The sequence below is a fragment of the Mustela nivalis genome (assembly GCF_964662115.1).
Source record: "Mustela nivalis genome assembly, chromosome: 1".
Taxonomy (NCBI): Eukaryota; Metazoa; Chordata; class Mammalia; order Carnivora; family Mustelidae; genus Mustela; species Mustela nivalis.
This window is the reverse complement of record NC_139020.1, coordinates 80,902,204-80,925,435: the sequence shown is the minus strand read 5'-3', so window position 1 is coordinate 80,925,435 and position 23,232 is coordinate 80,902,204. Positions and strand designations below refer to the sequence as shown.

The following is a 23,232-nucleotide window of genomic DNA, read 5'->3' as shown; positions in this document are numbered from 1 at the left end:
TGGCTAACTTTACTCAATGTACCATAAGGAATATTTATTGATTAAAAAATAACTGGATAAACTTATCTAACCATGATGAAAAACCTGCAGTCTAATTATGATTGTCCTCATTTTATGGATGAGAAAGTAGACTCAGAAAGTCAAATAGCCTGACCAAGATAATACAGCCAGTAGGGGGCAGAGTCGGGATTCAACCCTGGATTCAAGGCCATGTCACTGCCAGTCTATCCCACACTGCCTTTCCGGATGTGCCGCTTTCGTTCATACCTCCATGCCTTTGCCCACACTATGACTCCTCTAGGTGTCCTCCACTCCGTACATCTAGGCTCATCAAGTCTAGATCAAGTCTTACCTCTTCTTTCCTTAATGATTCCAAATACTACTTATCCTGCACTTTACCTTGGATTGTTATTTTTTTTATATTCCTATTTTCCTAATATCTCTTTATAAGTGATAAGACTTTCACTGAATCTCCTTATAGTTTCAATACCTAGATCAACGCTCTGTACTTGGTAAATTGCCAAAATATGTATTAATGACAGTGATGATGCTAGGTGTTTCCCTTGTACAGGATAACAAATGAAATCAACCTTCTTCAAGCTTAATAGCTTTCTATATTGTTACAGCATCTACACGAATTAAAGGTAATCTGTAACGTTTCAGAATTTATGCTCTAAGAGTATAGTTTACATGAAAATCCCTTCCTCAAATGCTTACAGTCATACTTATAGACTGCAGTATTGAGTTTTCCTTAAAACTAGAATTATGTTCTAAAATTAGCTTCCGGGGCACCTGGGTGGCTCAGTGGGTTAAGCCGCTGCCTTTGGCTCAGGTCATGATCTCAGGGTCCTGGGATCGAGTCCCACATCGGGCTCTCTGCTCAGCAGGGAGCCTGCTTCCCTTCCTCTCTCTCTGCCTGCCTCTCCGTCTACTTGTGATTTCTCTCTGTCAAATAAATAAATAAAATCTTAAAAAAAAATAAAATAAAATTAGCTTCCAAATTCATGGTATATCCCCAGAACTTAAATTAGCTACTTTCTATTTAGTGAGTCCTCATTCGGCAAAATGCTCCCTAATTTTCCCATGTCAGACACATGATTATGAAATCAACTTAGAATAAATCCCCAGTGGACGTCCTGGGAAAGTCAGGCTTGGCTAGGAGTTGCTAAAGGTCACCTCTTGCAAGAGCTTCAAAGAGTCTGAAGCAGTTGATATATACTCTGTGGTGGTACCATATATCTTGCACTAACATATTTGACATCATCAAACATCTTAGTAAATACATATCACTCTCCTAGGAGTGTTCTTATGAGGCTGATGGGTGGTGGCTAGGCCAGAAGGTCTCAGTTCAGAACTACCAGCTGGAGAGTAGTAAGATGGATAACTTGCATGCACACGATCTTGGGCTTGTCCTTCTTTCCTCAGGGAGAAAACATGTAAACAGACTCATTTTAGTGGAGTTTAATAATAAAATTTCCTAAAATTTTCTATGCCCTAAATCTGGTTGCTGTTATATATTTTGCAGAATCGTAAAGTAATTGGTCGCACATGGAATGGTACCTGCAGGGGATCACAGCTTTGCCTGCCTTGTTTGCCTCTGCACAGCTTTTGATAAATCTCTGCTTGGTAGAGCCAAATGTTTATTTATAACACATGGGCTTCCACTGACTCAGTGTGACCACAAAGTGACTCTGTATCATTGCCAGAAATTAACTACATTAGCATCAGAAAAAAATAGAGAGATATGTATGTATTTGATTTAAAATTCATATAAATTCCAAAATTACTTTCACTTCTGCAAATTATGCTAGCTTCTATGAAACTATCCCAGATTTATTTCTGACCATATTGATGTTGACTACTCTGCATTACTGTTTGGACATCTAAATCATATTTGGAGACTGTCAAGGGTGCATGGTGAGAAACAGTTGAGCTCTGCCTAATGAACTTCCCACTGGAGGGTTTGTGATGTGTAAGTGCTTAGTTGGAGGGTGCATTCTTTTTAGTGGCAACCACTAATAAAAGTTTCAGTATAGTCATTTAAAGGTAAGCTCAATTTTAAATTAGTCTCATAATTTTTAATTTCATTATGTCTATTTTGAGAGTAGTATTGGCTAAATTCCTGGAAATATTAGAAACAGTATTGAAATTAATACAAAAATATGAGTAATGTTACTATCATAACTTTTTTCTGTAATGATAAGCAATCAGTCACCTGATCAGAAATAATCCCAATGTGGGGAGTATTTGTAAGAGTCGCTGCTCATCTGTCTGTTCAATCAGGGGACCAGGAAAGTGGTCCCCTGTCACTATCAAGTGCCCATGTCACTATCAAGGTACATCTCCTTCACAATTAATATGATGGTTTTATCACTGAGTGAAGGATAACTATTCCTGAATTACAAATGCAGAAACTGAAATATAAAAGAAAAAACAAAATTTGCCCCAGATCATATAACTGGCAGATAGATGGTAGACCTGAAATTGATCCCAGGTTACCTAGCTGCGGAATCTGCCCTGTTACCTTATGTGCTGTTAGGCTAAGCTGATCTGGTCCTGTGATAATAAAGCTAATGTGCTTATGGCAGCATGTTCTCAGGTTCTCAGAACAATGCTCATAAAGTTTTGGTTCCTACGGAACACACTATTTTTATTTGCATCTTCAAAGTACAAGGATATTTCTATTGGCTTTATTATTTACTTGCCCAACTACCATTAAACATACGCACATAGGCTATGAAATAACTATAAGAAGTACAGTTCCTTTTCAGTGTAAATTCACTGTGCTATGTAAGGTGATTTGCTGTGGTCAGAGGTCCTATGGCCTTCTGCAGTCTTCTGTTGGAATAAGAGATATATGCAATTTTTCAAATACATTTCTCCCTCCCTGTCTTTCATTCCTTAGTAAGCTAAATTAGATTTGGTTGAATCATAAAAAAAAGGGCTTGGCCACTAAGCAGGCAGGAGGTTGAAAGAAGTAAAGAATATCATAAGCCCAAAGAATGGGAGTCAGAGTCATGAATGAGAAAAAACTAAAAATAGAATGTCAGCCTCCTCCAGGGAGCACCAGACCACCCCAAATGATGCTGTCCAAGGGAGTGTGGTTCACTCCAGAAGGTCCTGTGCATTGGCCAACTCCAGAAAGGAACCATTTACACCATGGCCTGTGAGAATGACATCCCCTGGACTCACACAGTAGAGAAAGCCTGTGTGGCTACAAGCAGTGACCCCGCAGATAAGGCCTAGAGTTGTATCTGAAAGGATGAGGTTTGCAGGGCAACCAGAACTCTTGGACAGATGCAGTTCTTGGCAGCAAATGAATGCCAAAGGCATGTTTCCAGCATAGTCCATTCAAGTGGACAAAGGAAATCTATGAGTAGGGCCAATCTCCAGATGGAAGGACGCTAGCAGCAGTTAAGCAAGATTGAAAGTCAGCTTCCATTTCCTTGAGGAGATGAGATGGATCCCAGCAGTGGGGAGAAAGTGAAGACCCATGCTTACTGCCCATTTTTCTCCATCTTTGATCATCCCAACCTAGACTCTTTCCAGCTCAGTAGCATGAGTGGTCACAGAGCATTCTGGTTAACCACCAGGTCTGCCTTCCTTGGTTCTGAAAGCAAAGCCCACCATCAGAGATTGTTGCTCTTTATAGGTGGGCCAGGGCCGGCCTATGCAAGGGCAAGTTCTGTGGTATTTGTACCAGGAGCACTGTGGCCATTTCAGGCTCCTCGTAAGTGAAATCAGAAACAGCACATTTGCCACTTCTTGCTCCTGTGCCACCCAAATCCTAGGAAAGACTCTCCATGATTTATCCCACTTGCTCTTTTTCTTCTGCTTCTTTCAAATCAGAAGACCAGCCCAGCACTCAACAATAATGAAATGTTTCCTTATAGAATTTTTCATACAGAACAGTACCAGATGCTGTATGATTGCTTAGATGATTGGGAATTCATGAATGTGAAAAGTCCTCTCTTGGGGGACACAAGCCCAATTTCATTTGATAAAGATGCTATCACACAATATATAGATAGGGTTTAAATATCTCAACTGTTTTCAGATACCTCTCATCTTGACTTTCTGATTCTCAGAACATCACACAGGGCTTTCAGTGAAAAAAAAAAAAAAATTGACTATAGAGGAGGCCTTGCTGGTGTAGAAACATTTAATTTCAAAATTAAGCCATTATGATCTAAATGCATGGGAAAATTGAATAGTGAGCTTTGCCATGCTTTCAAGGGTGTTTGAATCTCAAGATGGTATAGAAAAGAATAGTTTCTGAGCTGGTTCCTTTGCAAGTCCTCTATTATAAGAAAGAAAACGACAACTCTGGGATTTTAGCAGATTTTGCACACAAGGCAAACATTTAACATGCCAGAGTTTCTGAGGGCCATGGGCCACTACTGCAGTCTCTGCTGGACGCATGCTGATTGTCTTCTCACCTCGAAGTTTATGCTACCCCACAGACCACTGAAAATTAGCCAATTGAGGCAGGAATAATTCAACTCTATTCACTCCCACTTTCGTTCTTCAATAGATCTTTCTGTCTTCCTCTATGGGACAAAATATATAACCACCTGTTCCACATTTACAACCAGAAGGTTGAGTTTCTGGAAGTTGAAAAATATTGCTACTCTATTTTATTATAACTTTTTCTCTAGGCAGCAATATGAAAATGAAGGTAGAAATAATTTACCAGAAAGAGTTAAAAAAAATGACTCTCATTAATGTTAATTATGATGATTAATGTTATCATCCCTGGGTTGTAGGTTACCTAAGAATCAAACAAGTTGAACTTAAAATACAAGTTGAAGGAAACAATGGAGGAAACTAAGGTTTTCGAAGATATATTGACCTCTGCCATGTGTAACGTTGATTTATAGAAAAATAATTTTATTATTATGACTTTTGCTTCTACTGTAAGCTTTCTAGTTTTCAAAGCTAACTTGACGGAGGCAGTTTATCTCCTTGATTTATTTCTTTGACTGCTATGCTTCCAGTTCAGATGGTTCCCCCTGGGGAACAGTAATATCTTGAGCAGGGATTTCATGGGTCAATCACGTGTGTGTCCTTCAAGAGAGGTGTGAGCATGAATGGGAAGCTACCACATAACTCCTCAAATTTTACTCTAAAGATCAAAACTGCAATCAAAACCAAGAACTGACTAACAATGAATCTCTAAATACTGTGTAAATGAAAGTGATACACAATTTATAATGGGATTTACATAATTAAGAATGCCTAGGTGTAAATTAAATCCGTCTTTGACTTCAACTGTTATTAATTGCTGTTTAATCTAAACATAACAAATTACTTAATATCTTTGAGACTCAGCTTCTTTCTCTAAACTGGAAGTATCCATATTACAGGATTGTTGTGGACTAACACAGTAAGTGGGAATACACACATACAGCTCTTAGAACAGTGTCCTATACTCCCTGCTGCCTTCTCTCTTTCTCTGCCCCTCCCCACCCCACTCATGCTCTCACTTGCTCTGACCTCTCTCCTAAATAAATAAACAAATAATCTTAAAAAATATATAAGAACAGGTGTCCAACATATAAAAACCAACTTATTAATGTTAGCTATTTTTTCCTTATTCTGCTGCAAGAAAGTCTTTCTCTCACTTACTTTGCTCTGCATGCAGCAAATGTCAAAGCTTTTCTCAGAGCTTCCTAGTGGCATTCTTGCCACATTTCTGTGCTTCGGAGCTTCAAAATAGCATTAGCATCAAAAGCCTCACTTGCTCCTGTCTGGAACACTAGAACTTTGGAGGATTTCAGAGGGACCCTAGTGGATGACTTCAAACACTGTTGCTAGATCTTCCTTCCTGCCAGATCTTCTTCTGTCATGTCTCCAGAGATTTATGTCAGTTACGTAGAATTTTACTTCAGCCTGAACTTCAGTATTAGCTCTGTATTAAGTTCTTTTTAAATAAACAATTAGGCAAAAATTTCAGGACACTTAAGAGACCTAGAGATTCCAGGGGTCCTTATTCATCCCCTTTAATCCAAACAGCACTATGGCAAATGTTGAAACACTCCACTTGGCCAAGAAATCCTCTTTTTATATTCAATAGTACTAGTTGTAATAGTGATCATGATAATGGTAACAACCATTACTAAGCACTTGCTCTGTGCCAAGTGCACTTCCATCAGAGAACTTCGTGTGACTTAACTCCTTTTGTGCTCATATTAACCAGGGTGACCAGTACCTCTTGGTTTTTCCAGGACTTTCCTAGTTTTAACATGGAAAGTCTCACATCCCAGCAGCCACCTCAGTTCCCAGCAAGCCAAGGTGGTTAATCACCCTAAACAGCCCTTAAAATTATGTGTTCTTATTCCCAATCAAGTCACAGGGAGGTATGTAACTTTCTCAAGGACATAAAGCTCATAAGTAGGAATGTCTAGCTCAGAATCTGTGTTCTTAACCACCACATTGGAGAAGGACTGGTCTTTAAATGTTGGGTCAAAGCAATTGACCCTAGATTGGCTTGTGAGAGGGGCTTTTCCTCCCTGTGTCAGGGTGGAAAGATTGATTGTATGTGAGCATGCAAGATTTTCCATCACCTGAAAGTTAATGGGCAAGTCTCATTCTGTTCTTTAATAGTGACATGAAATAATAAGCTGGTATAATTTCTAAACAGTTTTCACATAAGAAATTTACAAGCATATTTTACAAGAGACATTAACTACATTCCACTGTGTGTGGTTGGATTTTAGCCCTCATGTGCCAGCAAGTGTCCAATATCCTTCCCTAAGCTGACTCCCTACCCTCTATCCTTTGCTGTGTGACTCTTAATAAGAATTTCTGACTTTCTATTAGAACATGATTTCTTTCTCCACCTGAGTCTTCTTATTCAGCATACTTTTATTCTCTATCATTATATCTATCATTATCTATCTATCTATTATATCTCTCATCTATCATCATAATATCTATCATTACTTTTCATTTATTGTGATATTACAAAATTGCACAGTATAATTCATACTTGTAGAGAAAATATATGGACATTTTGTCCAGAACTCATAAGGAGTAACTAACCACTGGCTAGTGAGGGGAGAAATTAACTGAGTCTCATTTAAATTTAATTCCATGCGATCATTTGAATAGAGCATTTAGGAAACTATCTCTCATTTTGTTGAACATGTTCTTTGTCTTACTTCCTTCTATGCTTATCTCCCTAAGGTGGCATGCTCTTTCTATGTGATGGCAAGAAAGCACTGGGCCTGGGAGTGGAGGGTGGAGAAATAGTGTCTTCTTGCCTAGAGGATAGTGTCCTTTGTTTGCCTGATCACCCTCTCCCAACTTAAGGTTAACGAGGTGTAATATCATGTAAGAACTCTGCACAGGGACAGGCCCATAGCTCTACCTGGTCACTCCGACCCCATCTCAGCACCCACTGGTGCTGTGGCCCGTCCAAGTTCTGCCTCGGACAATGCTCCCTGGAGTCCACCATGTGGAGCTTTCCACCCCCACATGCATTGTAGTGATTTCTCTGAAAAGCTGCCCAATAACAGTCGCAGCTTCTTCTTCCTCCTGTCCACTCAATAAGAGAGGCAAGGGTGGTCCATGAGAATTGAACCTCAGGCATTCTTTGTTTAGCTCCATGAGCTATGCTTGTAACTAAGTTGGCTGCCTTATATTGGTGGTGAGTGCCACCTGGGAATGCATCTCCTTGGTAAAGATCACCATTGCCCCCAGTGTTACCATAACTTATCTAATATATTCCCTCTTGAACAGACTGAAGCACAAAGACGGGAAAGTCAGGACCTGCATCTGAAGGCTTTACACTTGTCTCTCTCCTTCTCTCCACAATCTCTCCTACCCGAACTGAAAAGTCTTCTCTTCTACTTCCTCTATGTTATGTTTTCCCTACCAACCATACAATTGACCTAGCTGCCACTTGCTCCATACCACCAATCTATAATGCAAGTCCTCCAGGCTCACGGGTTGATGGACTAAAGGGAGAAAATTACATATTAATATCCTTCATTAAGACAGAAGTTTTGCTAGCAAAGCTTTTGTGATGCTACCTAATCCAGTTTGGGCAACTGAATTCTATTTTACTTTATCTTTCTCTTTGTTACTGCTATCATCATCTGATGTCTATCCTACCACCACTGTCACACGCATCTGACTGATAAGTATATGGAGGTTCACATGAATTAGGACAAATGTTGTAAACTCAGGAAGCCATAAAAGAAAAATATTTTTAAAACTAAATATTGGCTCCATTGCATGGTAATTTAGTGAGATATTATTAAAATCACTTTACTTAATCAATATCCACTTTTTCATTGTATATGATCTTTTTTCTTTTTAAATTATGTAGGTACACACAAATATAAACCCATGATGAGACAGTTATAATAATAGAAGTGTATGGAATAAAAAAATGTATGCTCCGCATGTCCAGTCCCACTTCTCAATCCAGAATAATCACTATCAATGATTGAACTATAGTCTTACAGATCTTTCTTCCATGCATTTATATAAATATATATGTTCATATATGAAAATATAATTTTGACTTTTTTTCTAAAACCAGGGTCAAAGAAATAGGACTTTGTACAACTATGGTTTGTACATTTCTGAATGTGCAATTACCAAATTTCCCTTTGCTGCTCTGAATTTATTTGTATTAGTAAAGCAATCACTTGCAAAATAACTTTTTCATTTTTTGGATGATTCCAAATAAAAACATCTGTCATGCTTATTTGGCAACCGACTAGAATTTTTGCTGTAAGCAGGAAAATGAGCCTTGTACTTTGGCTCTGGATGTGGATGTCGCACACATGTGCATGTGATATGGCCTGTGGCCAGCCAGCTGCTGAGAAGAGACTATTTCTCAATCAATAATGCTGTAAGTAGAACTTAGTGAAAATAAGACACAGTTTCTTTTCCCATCACTTTCCTGCCCTAGATTCTTTATCAACTGAGAAATTTGATAGTTTTTTCTTAAGCACATATCAGTTCAACAACTCACACTTCTGAGCTCCTGCTGTAGATCAAAGCCCTGGAAGTACCATAATGACTAAAGCAATGTCTACTCTTAAAAAATTATTTGATATCATTTCAAAGTCATTTCAGAAATTCATCTTTGTTTTTCAGAGTCTAATTTTTTATTTATATAGTAATATAATAAATATATTTTATATTATATGATGGTGGTGATGATTGTACAATAATATGAATGTACTTATTGACGTTGACCTGTGCACCTAAAAATAGCTAAAATGGTCCATTTCATTTTACATATATTTTACCACAATAAAAGAATCCTTACCCTCAAGGAACATACAATCTAGGAGAGAGAAAGATAATAAGCAAATAAAAGTGTAAAATTTAAAAAGTACTTTCTGGATCAGCTTTTGGTTGGCCACCATTTTACAGATAAGAAGCCAGAGGACAGAGAGAAAGATGACAGGAAGCTACCCAATAAGATGCTGGTGGTCTAATTTCTGGGCCAATGATCTTTCCATTGAACCATACTTCCTTTTTTTTTTTTTTTTTTTTTAAGATTTTATTTATTTGACAGACAAAGATCACAGGTAGGCAGAGAGGCAGGCAAAAAGAGGCGGAAGCAGGCTCCCTGCTAAGCAGAGAGCCCGATACAGGGCTCGATCTCAGGACCCTGGGATCATGACCTGAGCCAAAGGCAGAGGCTTGAACTCACTGAGCCACCCAGGTGCTCCCCATACTTCCATTTTGAGGTACTTCTATTACCTCTGTTTTTATCTGAACCATTCAATAATATACTGGAAAGAAAAGGACTTTGGAACCTGGGTTCAAATTACAGCTCAATTGCTTCCTGGAAGTTTGATCTTGAAATTTCCTTCTCTAAAATGAGGATAACAAGATCTACTTTATAAAGGTTCAATTTGTTATGTTTATACCTATGTACAAAGTAAGGAGTCAATGAAGATTATCTCCCTTGCTGTTAAGTCCCTCAAAAAGCCTTCTCTGAATTTGTTGCATATATGTGATATATTCAATGTATGAATCCTTTCAGTCTAGCAATTTCAGCAAATATATTCCTGTGTTTGAGTTTTTACAAATCATTCTAGAAATGTAGTTTGGATATGGAGACAAATAGCTCAACTAAAATACCTGGGAAACAAGCCAGATACATTTATTTGATCCTTATTTAGCTGGAAGAGATGTTCCAAAGTGTGAGCTCAGTAATAAATTCAAAACAAGAGCTAGCTTATTCTTTTTTCTGAAAAATAAAGCTAACTCTCTGATATTTCTACTAGCCATATATATAAACAGTCAAAGCTGTATTCTCTATTTATTCTTAAGAGGCATTTATCTCTAAATAAAAAGTATATAATGGCATAGATTATGTATAAGAACCACCCTGGGTGATGCGTTATAAGTATCTAGTCTCCCAAGAAGAATGATGTGTTTCTCAGATCCAATATAGATATTTAGAAAAAAGTCATACTTGTCAGCAGCTAGCAGAGCATCATGGGGCATTAAAATTACCACCACAATCCTCCTTCATGTGATTCCACAGTTTTGTCCACCTCAAGAAATTCTAAGCATAGCCATTTTGATAATTCCTATGGGGTTTAGAACCTCTTCTACTTAGCACACTGAAGATAAAAGAGACCAATTACTGCCATTTTACACAGGCCTGTAAAAAACTTTTCTTTATAAATTTGCCACAGTTCTTAAGATTTATGAAGACTTGTCCTACTCCCAGGTTAAAAAAATTACATTGGCTATATAGAAATTACATAGAAATTAAAGCCTTAGGTTACATTTCTAGAGCTGGACAACTTATATGGTCTTGTTAAAGATACTGACAATTTATCTTGGATTCTTGATCTTGTCCCTGCAAAAATTACAGATAGCTCAGCTTGGGAGGCAGATTCCAGTCTTTAGACAGTGTGGCTTTCAAGGAGGTAGTATCTCTTTATGAACAAAGTATAGGTTTGGCATTTTAATAAACTTGGGTCCAAATCATAGTTCCACATCTTATTACTTGATTAAGTCACTTAAATCTCTGACCCTTTAATATCTTAAGTGAAAAGAGATTCTCATAGATACTTACAAGGAGTGAATGGTTGATTGAATTATATAAAACATCTAACAAAGTGGTAAGAGAATAAATACTAATATTAGTTGTTTCACACATTGACTTACTTATTTCAAGCAATTCACATGCACTCGTACACATATGAACTAAAATCCAATTTTTATTTTTGGTTATAGTTTTGTTTGACTTAGAATTTCTTTTTTTTTTTTTTTTAAGATTCTGTTTATTTATTTGACAGACAGAGATCACAAGTAGGCAGAGAGGCAGGCAGAGAGAGAGGGGGAAGCAGGCTCCCCTGCTGAACAGAGAGCCCAATGTGGGGCTCGATCCCAGGACCCTGAGATCATGACCTGAGCTGAAGGCAGAGGCCTAAACCACTGAGCCACCCAGGCGCCCCTGACTTAGAATTTCTACTAGACTTTTAAAATAGTACTATAAAATTATAACTTCTTTTTGAAATTTCAGGATGTTATTTAGGACCATTTCTAATTTTATGGTTTCCAAAATGTTAGTTGGTATACTTTTTAGATTTTTTTAAGCACTTTACAACCATGAATAAAATAAATATTTATTTTGCAAGATCATAACATAAGAAGATACTGGCATCCGGAAAACAGCTAAAATACAAGTGACTGAACTAAGGTAGAATGTTCACATTAGCAAATGTATCTCTCATATTAGATATGCATTGTGGATTGTTTAAAGTGAAGTAAAATTTCAACCTAGATGTTAATATTGTATTATTACTGCTATAATTTCTCACTATGTTCATGGGGTTATCCTACAGTTTTATCTTTGTTCCAGAAGGAACAGATAGAGTGTAATAAATTATCATTGTTATACCAAGTCTCTATACCAGGTACTATAGTAGATGCTAAATATATAAAGATTTTTAAGAAAGAAAGCCAGAAAGGAGGAAGGAAAGGAGAGAGAGTGATCTTTACCTTCTATAGTAGACAGATAAAAATACTACAAAGTGAGAGCCAGGCTTCTCACTGTTGAAGCATGAATTTTCAGATAAGTAAGGAGAAGAGGCTAGAATGAGCCATATAGTAATGAAATGAAGTCATTGGTATGAACCCATATTTAGCTTAACATAGATACAGATGGATATTTATGAAAATACAGACATATGTACATACCCAGATTAGTGTACACACATAATTTCCTTGTTTTGACAGCTGAGAGGTCCAAAGGGCAATGACACCCCAGTACCCAGATCTCAGTTTCTAATACTCTTCTCCAATAAAAAGAACTCCTTAGAGAAACAGCTGATTCTATCACAGGACAGAAAACAATCGTGATGAGTCTGGAGCATCTTTTAGTCCCAGGAAGTAGGTAAGTGATCAAAAACAAAACAAAGCCAAACCACACACAGTGTTGGGGGCACACCAAATGAACACAGAAGGCAACTGAAAGAGTTCCAAATAGCCAAGGCTAAAACAATTAGAGCAACAAACAAAATAAAATAGTACTGAAATACAAAATAAATTATCATAAGTGTATACTGATAAAATAATTATTAAATCATTTTGAATTAAATAACTGAAGAAAGAAGAGATAAATTTGTCCAGAATCCTACATAATTTATGTAGCTCTTCTCCCCACAAGGAGGTGAAGCTGACTCCCCATTCCTTAAGTGTGCTCTACACATAATGACTTCCTTTCAAAGAGTATAATGTGAAAAGTGGAAAAAAGAAGAATAACTTTAGAGAAATCTGGTAAAACCTACCTCAGCCAGGCAATTAAGGTCAACATCAATATTTATTAAGCTATGATGATCAAATGGTACTCTTGACATGTTAGGATGAAAATAGCACTTTGTATCTGTGGTCTTCCTCCGTAAAACTCAAAATCTCAGTCTAATCCTAAGAGAAAAACAGGCAAATGCTATCTGAGGGATATCCCACAAAATACATACCAAAAGTACTCCTCAAAACAGTCAATGTCATCAAAAACAAAGAAAATCTGAGAATTTGCCACAGCCAGGAAGAGTCTGAAGATGGCATAATGAATAAATGTCACCTGGTATCTTAAATGGGACCCTGAAACAGAAGAAGGACACTAAGAATAAACTAAGGAAATCTGAATAAACTATGGACTCACATTCATAACAGTATATCAAAATAGGTTCATGAGCATGGACTAGATTTCCATTTGTTTGTGTCATCTTCAGTTTCTTTCATCAGTGTTTTACAGTTTTCAGAGTGCAGGTGTTTCACTTCTTCAGTTAAGTTTATTCCTAGGTACTATATTCTTTTTGGAACAATTATAAATCGTGTTACTTTTTAAATTTTCCTTTCTGTGATTTCATTGTTAGTGTATAGAAATACTACTGATTTCTATGTACTAATTTTGTACTCTGCCATTTCACTGAATTTATAAAATACTTCTGGTAATTTTTTTTGGTGGAATCTTTAGGTTTTCTTTATGTAGTATCATGTCATCTGCAAATAGTGAAATCCCCTTAACATTTCTTATAAGGCTGATTCAGTGGTGATAAAAGCCTTTATTTTTTGTTTGTCTAGGAAACTCTTTATTTCATCTTCAAACCTGAATGTTAACTTTGCCAAGTAGAGTATTCTTGGCTGTAGGTTTTTTACGTTAAGCGCTTTCAACATACCAGGCCACTTCTTTCTGACTTGCAAGGTTTCTGCTGAAAATTCATCTTACAGACTTACAGGTTTTCCCTTGAGGTGACTTCTTGTTTCTTTCTTGCTATTTTATGATCCCTTTTTATTTTTAAGCTTTGACATTTTAATTATTACGTGCTGTGGTGTAGACCTCCTTGAGTTCCTCTCATTTGGAACTCTGTGCTTCTTGGACTTAAATATCTATTTCCTTCCCTAAGTTAAGGAAGTTTTCAGTTATTATTTCTTGACATAAGTTTCCTACACCTCTCTCTCAATTCTTCTTCAGTGACCCCCTACAATGCAAATGTTTGTTGGCTTGACACTGTCCAAGAGATCCCTTAATCCTCATTTCTAAAAATCCTTTTCTCTTTTTACTGTTCAGCTTGTATGCTAGTACTCTGTCTTCCAGATTGCTGGTATATTCTTCTGCATCTTCTAATCTACTGTTGATTCCCTCTAGTGTGCTTTTTGTTTCAGTTATTGTATTCATCCATTCTGATTGGTTCTTTTTATTATTTTCTATCTTTTTATTGAAGGTGTCACTTGAGTTCTTCCATTCTTTTCTCCGGCCCAGTTAGTATTTTTGATATCATTGCTTTAAGTTCTTTATCAAGCATATTGCTTATCAGTGAGTTCAGGGTTTTCTTATATTGCCATCTTGAGCTGGAACCTATTCTTGAATTTTGTATCATACCTTTAAATCTACGCATGTGTGTGATGTATATATTTTGGATATTTCAACTTATAACACATTATATTATACAATTATTGATGTTAATGTTAACTTCAGTATTTATAAAGACCATAACAAATCCTTTGATTTTTACAAAGATAGGCTGTTGTCTACCAAAAGAAAGAAATAATCAGATATGGTATATACAAAGCATTCTATATTTAGCAAAGCATGACCTTCAACATGTACTCTGTAAAAATAAATAACCCTTTGGACAATAACTGTATAAGCAAAAGATATCATAGTGACCCCGATACACTAACCTTACCATCTGGAATTACCTTAAACTTAATGCTTTATATGATTTTTTTTCTAGATGTTCCATATGCTTAAAATGCTTTTTCTCCTCCCAACTTTTTCTAAGTTCAAGATCATGGTTATCTTTCAAAGTGACCTCAAATATTTCCTCTTCCAAAAAGATTCCCCTTGTTCTCCAAATAAAATAGCTACTCATTTCTCTGAGCAGTCAGAATTTTGTGTCCCTCCATTACCCCATGAACTTAAAACAGTTTATGTTTTGCTTATAGATGTCTTTCCCATTTGGCTGTAAGCTTCTTAAGAGCAGGGTCAACATTCTGACCTTTCTTGCTCTCCCTGTAGTGTTTGACATTCATTCATTCATCCAACAACCATTTACTGCATGCCTACCATTCAATACCACAGAGTGGAACATGAGGGAGAAAATTGCAGAGAAAAACAAGTGTTAATGTTGTGGAAATTTTTTCCAAGTTAGGACAGCTCTGAAAAAAGTGAGGAAAAAATATTGCTACAGATCAGGTTATAGAAAGCATTAACAGAAGATATCTCAGAACCAGGTTATTTTTATAGCCAGCATATTTGCTTCTAAGTTAAAGACCTCTATCTTCTACTGCTTTGCCTATTTTGTGTGATCTGGGACCCCTGTAGTTTGTGTATAGAAACTGGTAGACTCCAGGTCAGTAAAATATATCTAATCAATTTTAATTTGCAGAATAAAACATGAATGAGCAGTGAGAATATTTAGGGAAAGGGAAATACAAAAACTTTTTTCATGGTAGAGGCCTGAAGTCCAACTTGTGACTGTCAAACTACTGCATAGGTTTTTAGAAAAGAACTTGTTCTCTTTTGAACCCTTCTACTAAAGCAAAACACACTATTTGCTGTCTCAGCATATACATCACAGATAGCTTTATTTCAAGTATCATTTTTGTGTGTGCTTTTATGGGCTACTTGGATTCCTGTTTCTCTAGTAGTGATTAATTTAAATCCAATTTTCCAGAACATCTGTACCAAAAAAGGATTTTTAGCTACCATATCAAATAATTTCTGATAGGGCAATTTTAAGCCAATATTATGCTCAATTCATTGAGCTCTTTCTTTCTCAATGGAGGGCCTCTTGGTCTTTTCCACTGAAACTTCAATCAATTTTTATATCTCATAATTCATTCACCCACAGAATACAGAAATGATTTCTGATTTTATACAAGGATATTGAATGCTCAACCCAATTTTTTTAATTCCCCAAAACAATTAACTTCACAAAAATATCCTCTTACACACCAGTGTTTCAGAATGACAGAAAGTTGTTAATTGTTAAGATTTCTATATATATTTCTAAATTGACAGGTGACTTTATTTCTAATGCCTTGTCCTCTTCCTTAATATGTCATTGGTCACTCTTCCTTAATTTTTCTAAGCTCTTCCTGAAAAGCCTTTCATTCCTCACATCTCAGTCCTTATAGTGCACAGATAGGACTCCCCAATTCTCTAGGGACCCCAAGCACCCTCATAGGCGTGACTGCTACTTAGGGACTGACTGCTTCTTAATTAGGGTCCCCATCAACTTTATTAATAAACTGTAACCCATATTTCCATTTTTAAAAGTAGTGCATACTAAAATCCATTAATTCTCAAAATATTTCATTTAAAATATCAGCTTAATTCTGAAAGAATAAATACCTCATGCTTTATCAATATGACAGATCTAAAAATTCCCAGTATGCTAGAGCCTAAAGCATCTTAATGTGGAATCAGCTCAGCTGAGTTCAAATCCTGGCTCTGCCACAGTTTTTCTTTCCCTGAGCATCACTCATCTGTCCAAGGCATTCACCTTGGTTCACTAAGTGATCCACTAATGCAGTAAGTTTCCTTAGTGGTTCACTAAGCTGATCCACTAATGCATTAAGTTTCCTCAGCTTTAAAATAGAAATAATAACACCCATCCTGTAGGGTGTAAAAATTAAATGGCTCCTCCTAGTTGTGGCTTCTTGCCACTTCTGCTCCAATATAGAAACACCTTTAGAAATGTGTTCTATGCCACCACCACCACCCCCCTCCCTGGCTCCTTATCCCTAAAAAATGATCTCATTAATTTTCCCTACTGAACTTCTTCAATGTATAAGATAAACTTTCAAACCACACCAGGCTAGTTCACAGGAAGCCACACCACTGGCAGAGTTATTCTGGAGGCTATCTTTGTGGCCCCTATACAACCAAGAGAACAATGTTACTGGCTCATGGCATACTACCCACTGCCCAGAAAATGCCTGGGTTTTCTTTATGCATTTGTTTATCCTTCCCACATTATCATTTCAAAGTGCCCAATCAGATAGTAATAACACTCTTCTCCCTTTTTATTGGTGACAGGTCTTCTTTCTTCCAGGTGTGTTGTTTGGAGATTCCTGATGCTTTATAAATGAGAAGAAGAGAAAGGAGGATAGAAAAAATATAACTTGTTGAAGACCTCTTTAGTTAAATCTACATTCCATGAAATGGAACCCAAACACGCAGTTGTTCAGAGTTACTCGCTTGCAGACTGAAACTGAAGAACATATTTCTAAAGGTGTTTCTATATTGAAGAATAAAGTACAACTCTAGAAGAATCTATGTGTAATGCTATGTTTATTCATTTCTAGATTCTGTCAGAAGTTGTGTAGCAAAGTTGTTCTTCACCTGCTCCCTGAAGGGTCATTACTGCCTCTACAGTAAATCCAGTTTTATACTCATCAGCCAAGAACCTCAGCCATGGATCCAGATCATGTTTCTCTTTCAGCAGGTGTGTATATATATGTTTGTCATGACTCCTTAGTGAGTTAGTTGGGTATGAGTTTATAATCATTTTTACCAGATTATTCTTTGATTAGAGTTCATATGTAAATAACAGCAATGCATACACATTTTACTAATAATTTTTAACATGGGTTTTTTATATTTTAGGGTAGTTTCTTTATGAAAAAATTTGGATTAGTATTAAGGAGGCCAAGCCTAGTAATATCTTGAATGTTCTTAGCTTTAAAAAAGAAGAAAATGTTCTTCTCTTTAAAAAAAAAAAGAAAGAAAGAAAAAATATTTTTTATTAAATGACAACAATAACAGCTTATTTGGAGGAATAGTTTTCCTTATGTAGTGTTTGTCTTTATTTCTCTACAGCCTTCTGATCTCCAATTAATTTTAGTGTCAACATATCCTTTTTGACATCATTAAGATACTGGAATGTCCTTTTTTTCCCATAGAATTTATGTATATAGGTAAAGTTACATAAAGAGAAACTTCCAATTTAATGAATAACTTGATGCAAAGCTTTTAGCATAAGAGGAGATCCTTGAATATTGGGAAATACTTATCTTGAATACATTAACTTTCAAATAAAAGTTGAATATAGATTATAAAATGTTAGTAGTAGAAGGAGTATCAGCCATCATTTTTACAGATAAAAAAATTAAATAAAGACTGCAGGCCACCTAGCCCCTATTCGGTGGTCTTTTCCTAGTAGCACATGTGTTAAAAAATGAAATGGGGGGTTTCAGGCAGAAGCAGAGAGAGTTGAGGCAGAAAAACAGAATACGAATTTGTAAAACAGATAAAAATTAGGTCAAATGATAGTATAGTTTGTTTCTATTAATAAAATATTTCTATAAGAACCCCTACCAACCAATTACATTCCTTATAAAGAAAAGGTAAGCTCTTTTAAAGAGATGAATTTTAATGTTGAAAAGATCATAATCATAAAATGGAACTATAGTAATTAAGAAAGAAAAGAGGCTGCTTAGACATGCCTTAGGAAAACCATCTTTTCCTATAGGAAGAAGACTTAATAAGAACACTTAATAAGAAGAACACTTAATAATGTCTCATAGAAAACAACTTACATTTTGATGTGAATCAAATTGTATATGAGTATAAAAACCAGAATTGATTTTGTTTTTCCTTTTCTTGAAATGACCTTATTTTTTCTTCTGCTTTGCTTATGTTTTTCAAATAGTTTCCATTAGTGAGTTTGTATTTGGTTTCATCATTAGCTTTGTTCTTTACTTGTCAGTTTTCTGAAAATAAACCAAACAACTTGATTTACTTTTGTCCCTTCAGTCTTATTTTATTGACTAAGTATGATGCTTTGTTTTTCTCTTTAACAAAATCACCCGAAAGCATCTGTTTATGATGCTTTTCTTCTTTGTTCATTTTACAATGTTTCCTTTCTTTTTCTACAACCTTGATATTGTGTAGCCTGGGAGAATCCTGACTTTGGGGTCAAGAAAAACAAATCTTTGACTTGATCATTACAAACCCAGTACTACCCTTATACGCTGGGTCAAACTCTTCGCCTTTCTTTGTCAAGTTAACACATTCATGGAATTCTTAAATTCACAGATTCCAGTCTAACTGGTCCTCTTTGGAATGGTGATTTGTTGAATCAGGTCCTATTCTTCTTTAAGTGAAAAATCATATGCTGTATAATTTTCTGATAATAATCAAGAATTTTCCAGATGTGTCCTCATTATGGGTGGTATAATCAATTTATCTGTTATGGCTCTTAGCCTTTTTTGATCTGTGGACCACTTACTTGGGGTCTAAGATCCTCCACATTTCCCCACTCAGCATAAGAAATAGTTTATCTTGATGATGATAATAATTAGATTTTTCTGGAAGAAAGCTATTAATTTTCATGTACTAAATAGATACTTTATACACACAGACCACCTAAATTCTGATAAACTAATGCTTGGACAGTCATTGACACAAAAAATAAAATTTTATAAGCCAGTATCATTATTTTATCATACCTCACACATAAAGGATAAAATGTATAGTGTTATATGTATGTAAATTATATTTTATGCCCTATATTATGTTCTATGTTTTTATAAAATCGTTCCTTCCAATTAAAATACTTCTCACTTTATAAATATCATGTCACAATGTTTAAATGACTATTAAATCCATGATTGATTAGTAAATATATAAACACAATTTAAATCTTCCTTTGAAAATTTTATTGTTGTTGACTTGAATGAAATATGTATAAATGTGATTTTTACATGAACAATCTTTTTATCCAAAATTAGAGTATTAGCTCTGGAAATAGTTATCTCTTGTACATCTTAAGATTAAAAGTGTTTTTGTTGGGATACCTGGGTGGCTCAGTTGGTTAAGTGGCTGCCTTCGGCTCAGGTCATGATCTCAGCTTCCTGGGATCGAGTCCCACATCAGGCTCCTTGCTCAGCAGGGAGCCTACTTCTCTCTCTGTCTCTGTCTGCCACTTGGTCTGCCTGTGCTCGTGCTCTCTCTCTCTCTGACAAATAAATAAATAAAATCTTTTTTTTAAAAAAAAGTGTTTTTGTTTCCTTACCATCCATTTATACTATTCATATTTGAGTTGTTGCCTAGTGAACTCTTAGTTATTTAATTTCTAGCCTTCATCATCTAATCTGTATAAACAGACTTGATATTTGTACTCTAGTTTTAATTTTATACCATAATTCTCAGATCTTTCGACAAATAAATATGAATATTTATAATAACCATATTCTAATTAAGTAACCATGCCTGAGAAATGATCAAGGTAAACATTACATGACAAAGGTTAGGCATATTTAGAGATCAATATCAACTGGCTTGAAATCCTATTCCATAATTTTACTTTTCTAAAAAAAATGAAAAGCCTAGGGGCTTCTGGGTGGCTCAGTCACTTAAACGTCTGCCTTTGGCTCAGGTCATGATCTTGGGATCAGGTCCTGGGATCCAGCCCCACATCAGACTTCCTGCTCAGCAGGAAGTCTGCTTCTCTCTCTCCCACTCCCCCTGCTTGTGTTCCCTCTCTTGCTATCAAATAAATAAATAAAATCTTTTAAAAAATGAAAAACCTTAAATATATATGCCTGATCTTAAAGATAGACTTTTTTCTTTTGCTAATTTGCTTAAATTTAAACCATGTTGAATTTCAACCCAAATAGTATGTTGTAGTTGATCAAACAATGTTGTTAAGACAGGAGATAATGTTATGATTTTCTCATTAATGCCCTTTCAGAGTCTGTTTCCTGAGCCCCTGTCCATACAGAGTCATTCTGTACAATTCCTCAGAGCTCTGTGGGAGAAGACCCAGGCAGAAGGTGCTCACAGCTTTGAAACAGCCATGATGGAGTCCACATTTCCACAACAGAAGGTAAGTGTTTGTTTCCTTGGACATTGTAAGCTAATATTCAAGATTGTCTAGAAACAGTTTGCCTTTTTCTTAACAGCTGGGTTTTTTTCTTCTTTCCTATACCTTTTTGCACCATTATCAAAAAACACTAATTAAGGGACACCTGGGTGACTCAGTGGGTTAAGCCTCTGCCTTTGGCTCAGGTCATGATCCCAGGGTCCTAGGATCGAGCCTCGCATCAGGCTCTCTGCTAAGCAGAGAGCCTGCTTCCCCCCACCCCCCACCTCTCTCTCCCTGCCTCTCGGCCTGCTTGTGCTCTCTCTCTCTCTCTCTCTGTCAAATAAATAAAATCTTTTAAAAAAACAATAATTAAGTAATGATTTTCATGTGGTAATCATTGAAAGGACAGAGTAATATTGGTAGATAGGGTCATTGCCTGTTATGACTGTTAAATTAATGTTTGTTAAATGGAGCACAGGGTGCCAGATGGTGAGTCCCAGTTCAACAAAATACCACAAGGGAAATTGAAATAGAGAAATTTATTACTCCTGGAGGAAGTACACAGCACACCTCTAGGGGCCACAGTGGGAGGTCAAATTAAGATGCAGGCAGAGAGAGAGGCAGGACCTAGGACACATGCATTTATGGCAGTTGTGGGTGGAGGGCTTTGGGAAGTTCCCAGGCAAAGGCTGGAGGAATCAATTCAAACTAAAAAGAGCAGTTTTCTGTAAGCCTTGCCAGAGTCCATCTAAAAGGCACACCAGGAGAAGGCCCTCAGAACCAGAGGAAACTATTGATCACAGGAGCGATTAGAGGTATCCTACCAGGAGTGTGTGTTTTCTTGTGACTATGCAGGCTGCCATCTAGGCCATGAGTGGGCACGAAGGGATTAGTGTCAGTTTAAGTGCCCTGCAGCCCACTTGGCCAAACAAAATGGATTCCGAAGCACCAATACTATGGAGTAGCTTGATCAGAGTCACAACAGTGCTGTTTGAGGCTCACGGACTGACATAACACAGCCCACTCAGAGACACACAAAAACTACACAAACAATATGGCATAGAAAGCGTCTTTACAGAAGCAGATCATGGACTCTAGGATCAAAAGGGAAAGAGCATCAGGAAACTGGGTTCCAGTTCTTTGGTGCCTTTCATTTCTTCCCTCCCACACTTCTCTTCATCCCTTCGTCCTCTACAATTGCCACAAAGTTAAAAAAAAAAATAGAGAGAGAGAGAGAGAGAGAGATAAGATGGGCAGAAGAGAGGGAGCATGGTCAGGGTGAGAAAGAGCTCTATTGAGGCAAGTACGGCTTGAGACATAGCATTTTAGGAGTATGGACACAGGGGCAATGCTCTCAGGACACAAGTGAGACCTCTTGAGCATACGGCCAAACTGGAAAAGGACCAGAATATGGAATTGCACCCATTCACCAAACAGAGTGAAACTGGAAGTGTATCTACCTGATGTGAACAGGTTTGCATGAGAAAAGTCATAGGCCTGCGTATGGACAAAACAATCAAGTACACCTGGCTGGAGATAGGAAGGCTGCTTAGGAAGCTATTACTAGAATCAGGTAGGAGATGAAGGTCTGAACTGAAGTTGGAAGTTGTAGGGAGAGGATGGATTCAAGAGCTATTAAAGAAAGTAGAACCCACAGGATTTGGTTCTTGATAAAGAAAATGGAAGAACCAAGGATAATTCCAGGTGCTATCATAGGGCTGCGTGGATGAGGGCACGCTTCTGAAAAACAGACCACAAAGGGAGCTGAGGTGGAGGAAGAAGGCATTCTCATTTATGTATTTAGAGTCTGAGTTATCTGTGTAGCTAACCAGATGGTGATGGTGGCTGAAATGCCTGTGTGGACTTCAGGAAGAAAGCCATTACTGGAGACATGGATTTAGAAGTCATAAGGTAATGCTTGATATCACAGCAATTATCAGATCACTCAGGGAGAATATGACAATGAGAATAGAGAATTGGTATGTCCTTAGTAAATATAACAAACTGCTGTAAGCCCTTCACATATTCAAAGATTCTGATTACCCTTAATTTGCCTTCAAGAAAGCCCAATAATAGGTATTGGATGCTTACGGGGCAAATCAGAGGTTCTGAGAGTATATGATCATGGTCTTTGTCCTTGTTTTACTATTAGAAGGGGAACAAGCACACCAATATTAAATAAATTCAAAGTACAGACAAGTAGCAGATTAATCAAAACCTGTTAAATTGTGAAACGACTCAATACCTCTTAAGTGTGAAAGGATTGTAAGAAGAATGACAAATAGGTGTGATTAATCAGAAATTTATTTAGAATGGTCCAACTATTGCAGAAATTTATTTAATGTGTCCAACTATTGCATCACTATTTTTTGGCTTTGGTTTAAGAATTAAACTTGCCGTAGTAAGAATAAAGGAAATCCCA

General features: G+C 36.7%; 1 protein-coding gene across 7 annotated transcripts in view; it reads left to right on the top strand.

Moving 5' to 3' along the window:
- VEPH1 (ventricular zone expressed PH domain containing 1) overlaps positions 1-23,232 on the top strand; it is a 247,105-nt gene that overhangs the window by 172,378 nt on the left and 51,495 nt on the right. For all 7 annotated transcript variants that reach the window (XM_082685585.1, XM_082685582.1, XM_082685578.1 and 4 more), the window contains 2 exons: positions 17,308-17,447; positions 20,697-20,831. In XM_082685585.1, the coding sequence (XP_082541711.1) occupies positions 17,308-17,447; positions 20,697-20,831 (275 nt within the window). The remainder of the gene's footprint in view (positions 1-17,307; positions 17,448-20,696; positions 20,832-23,232) is intronic.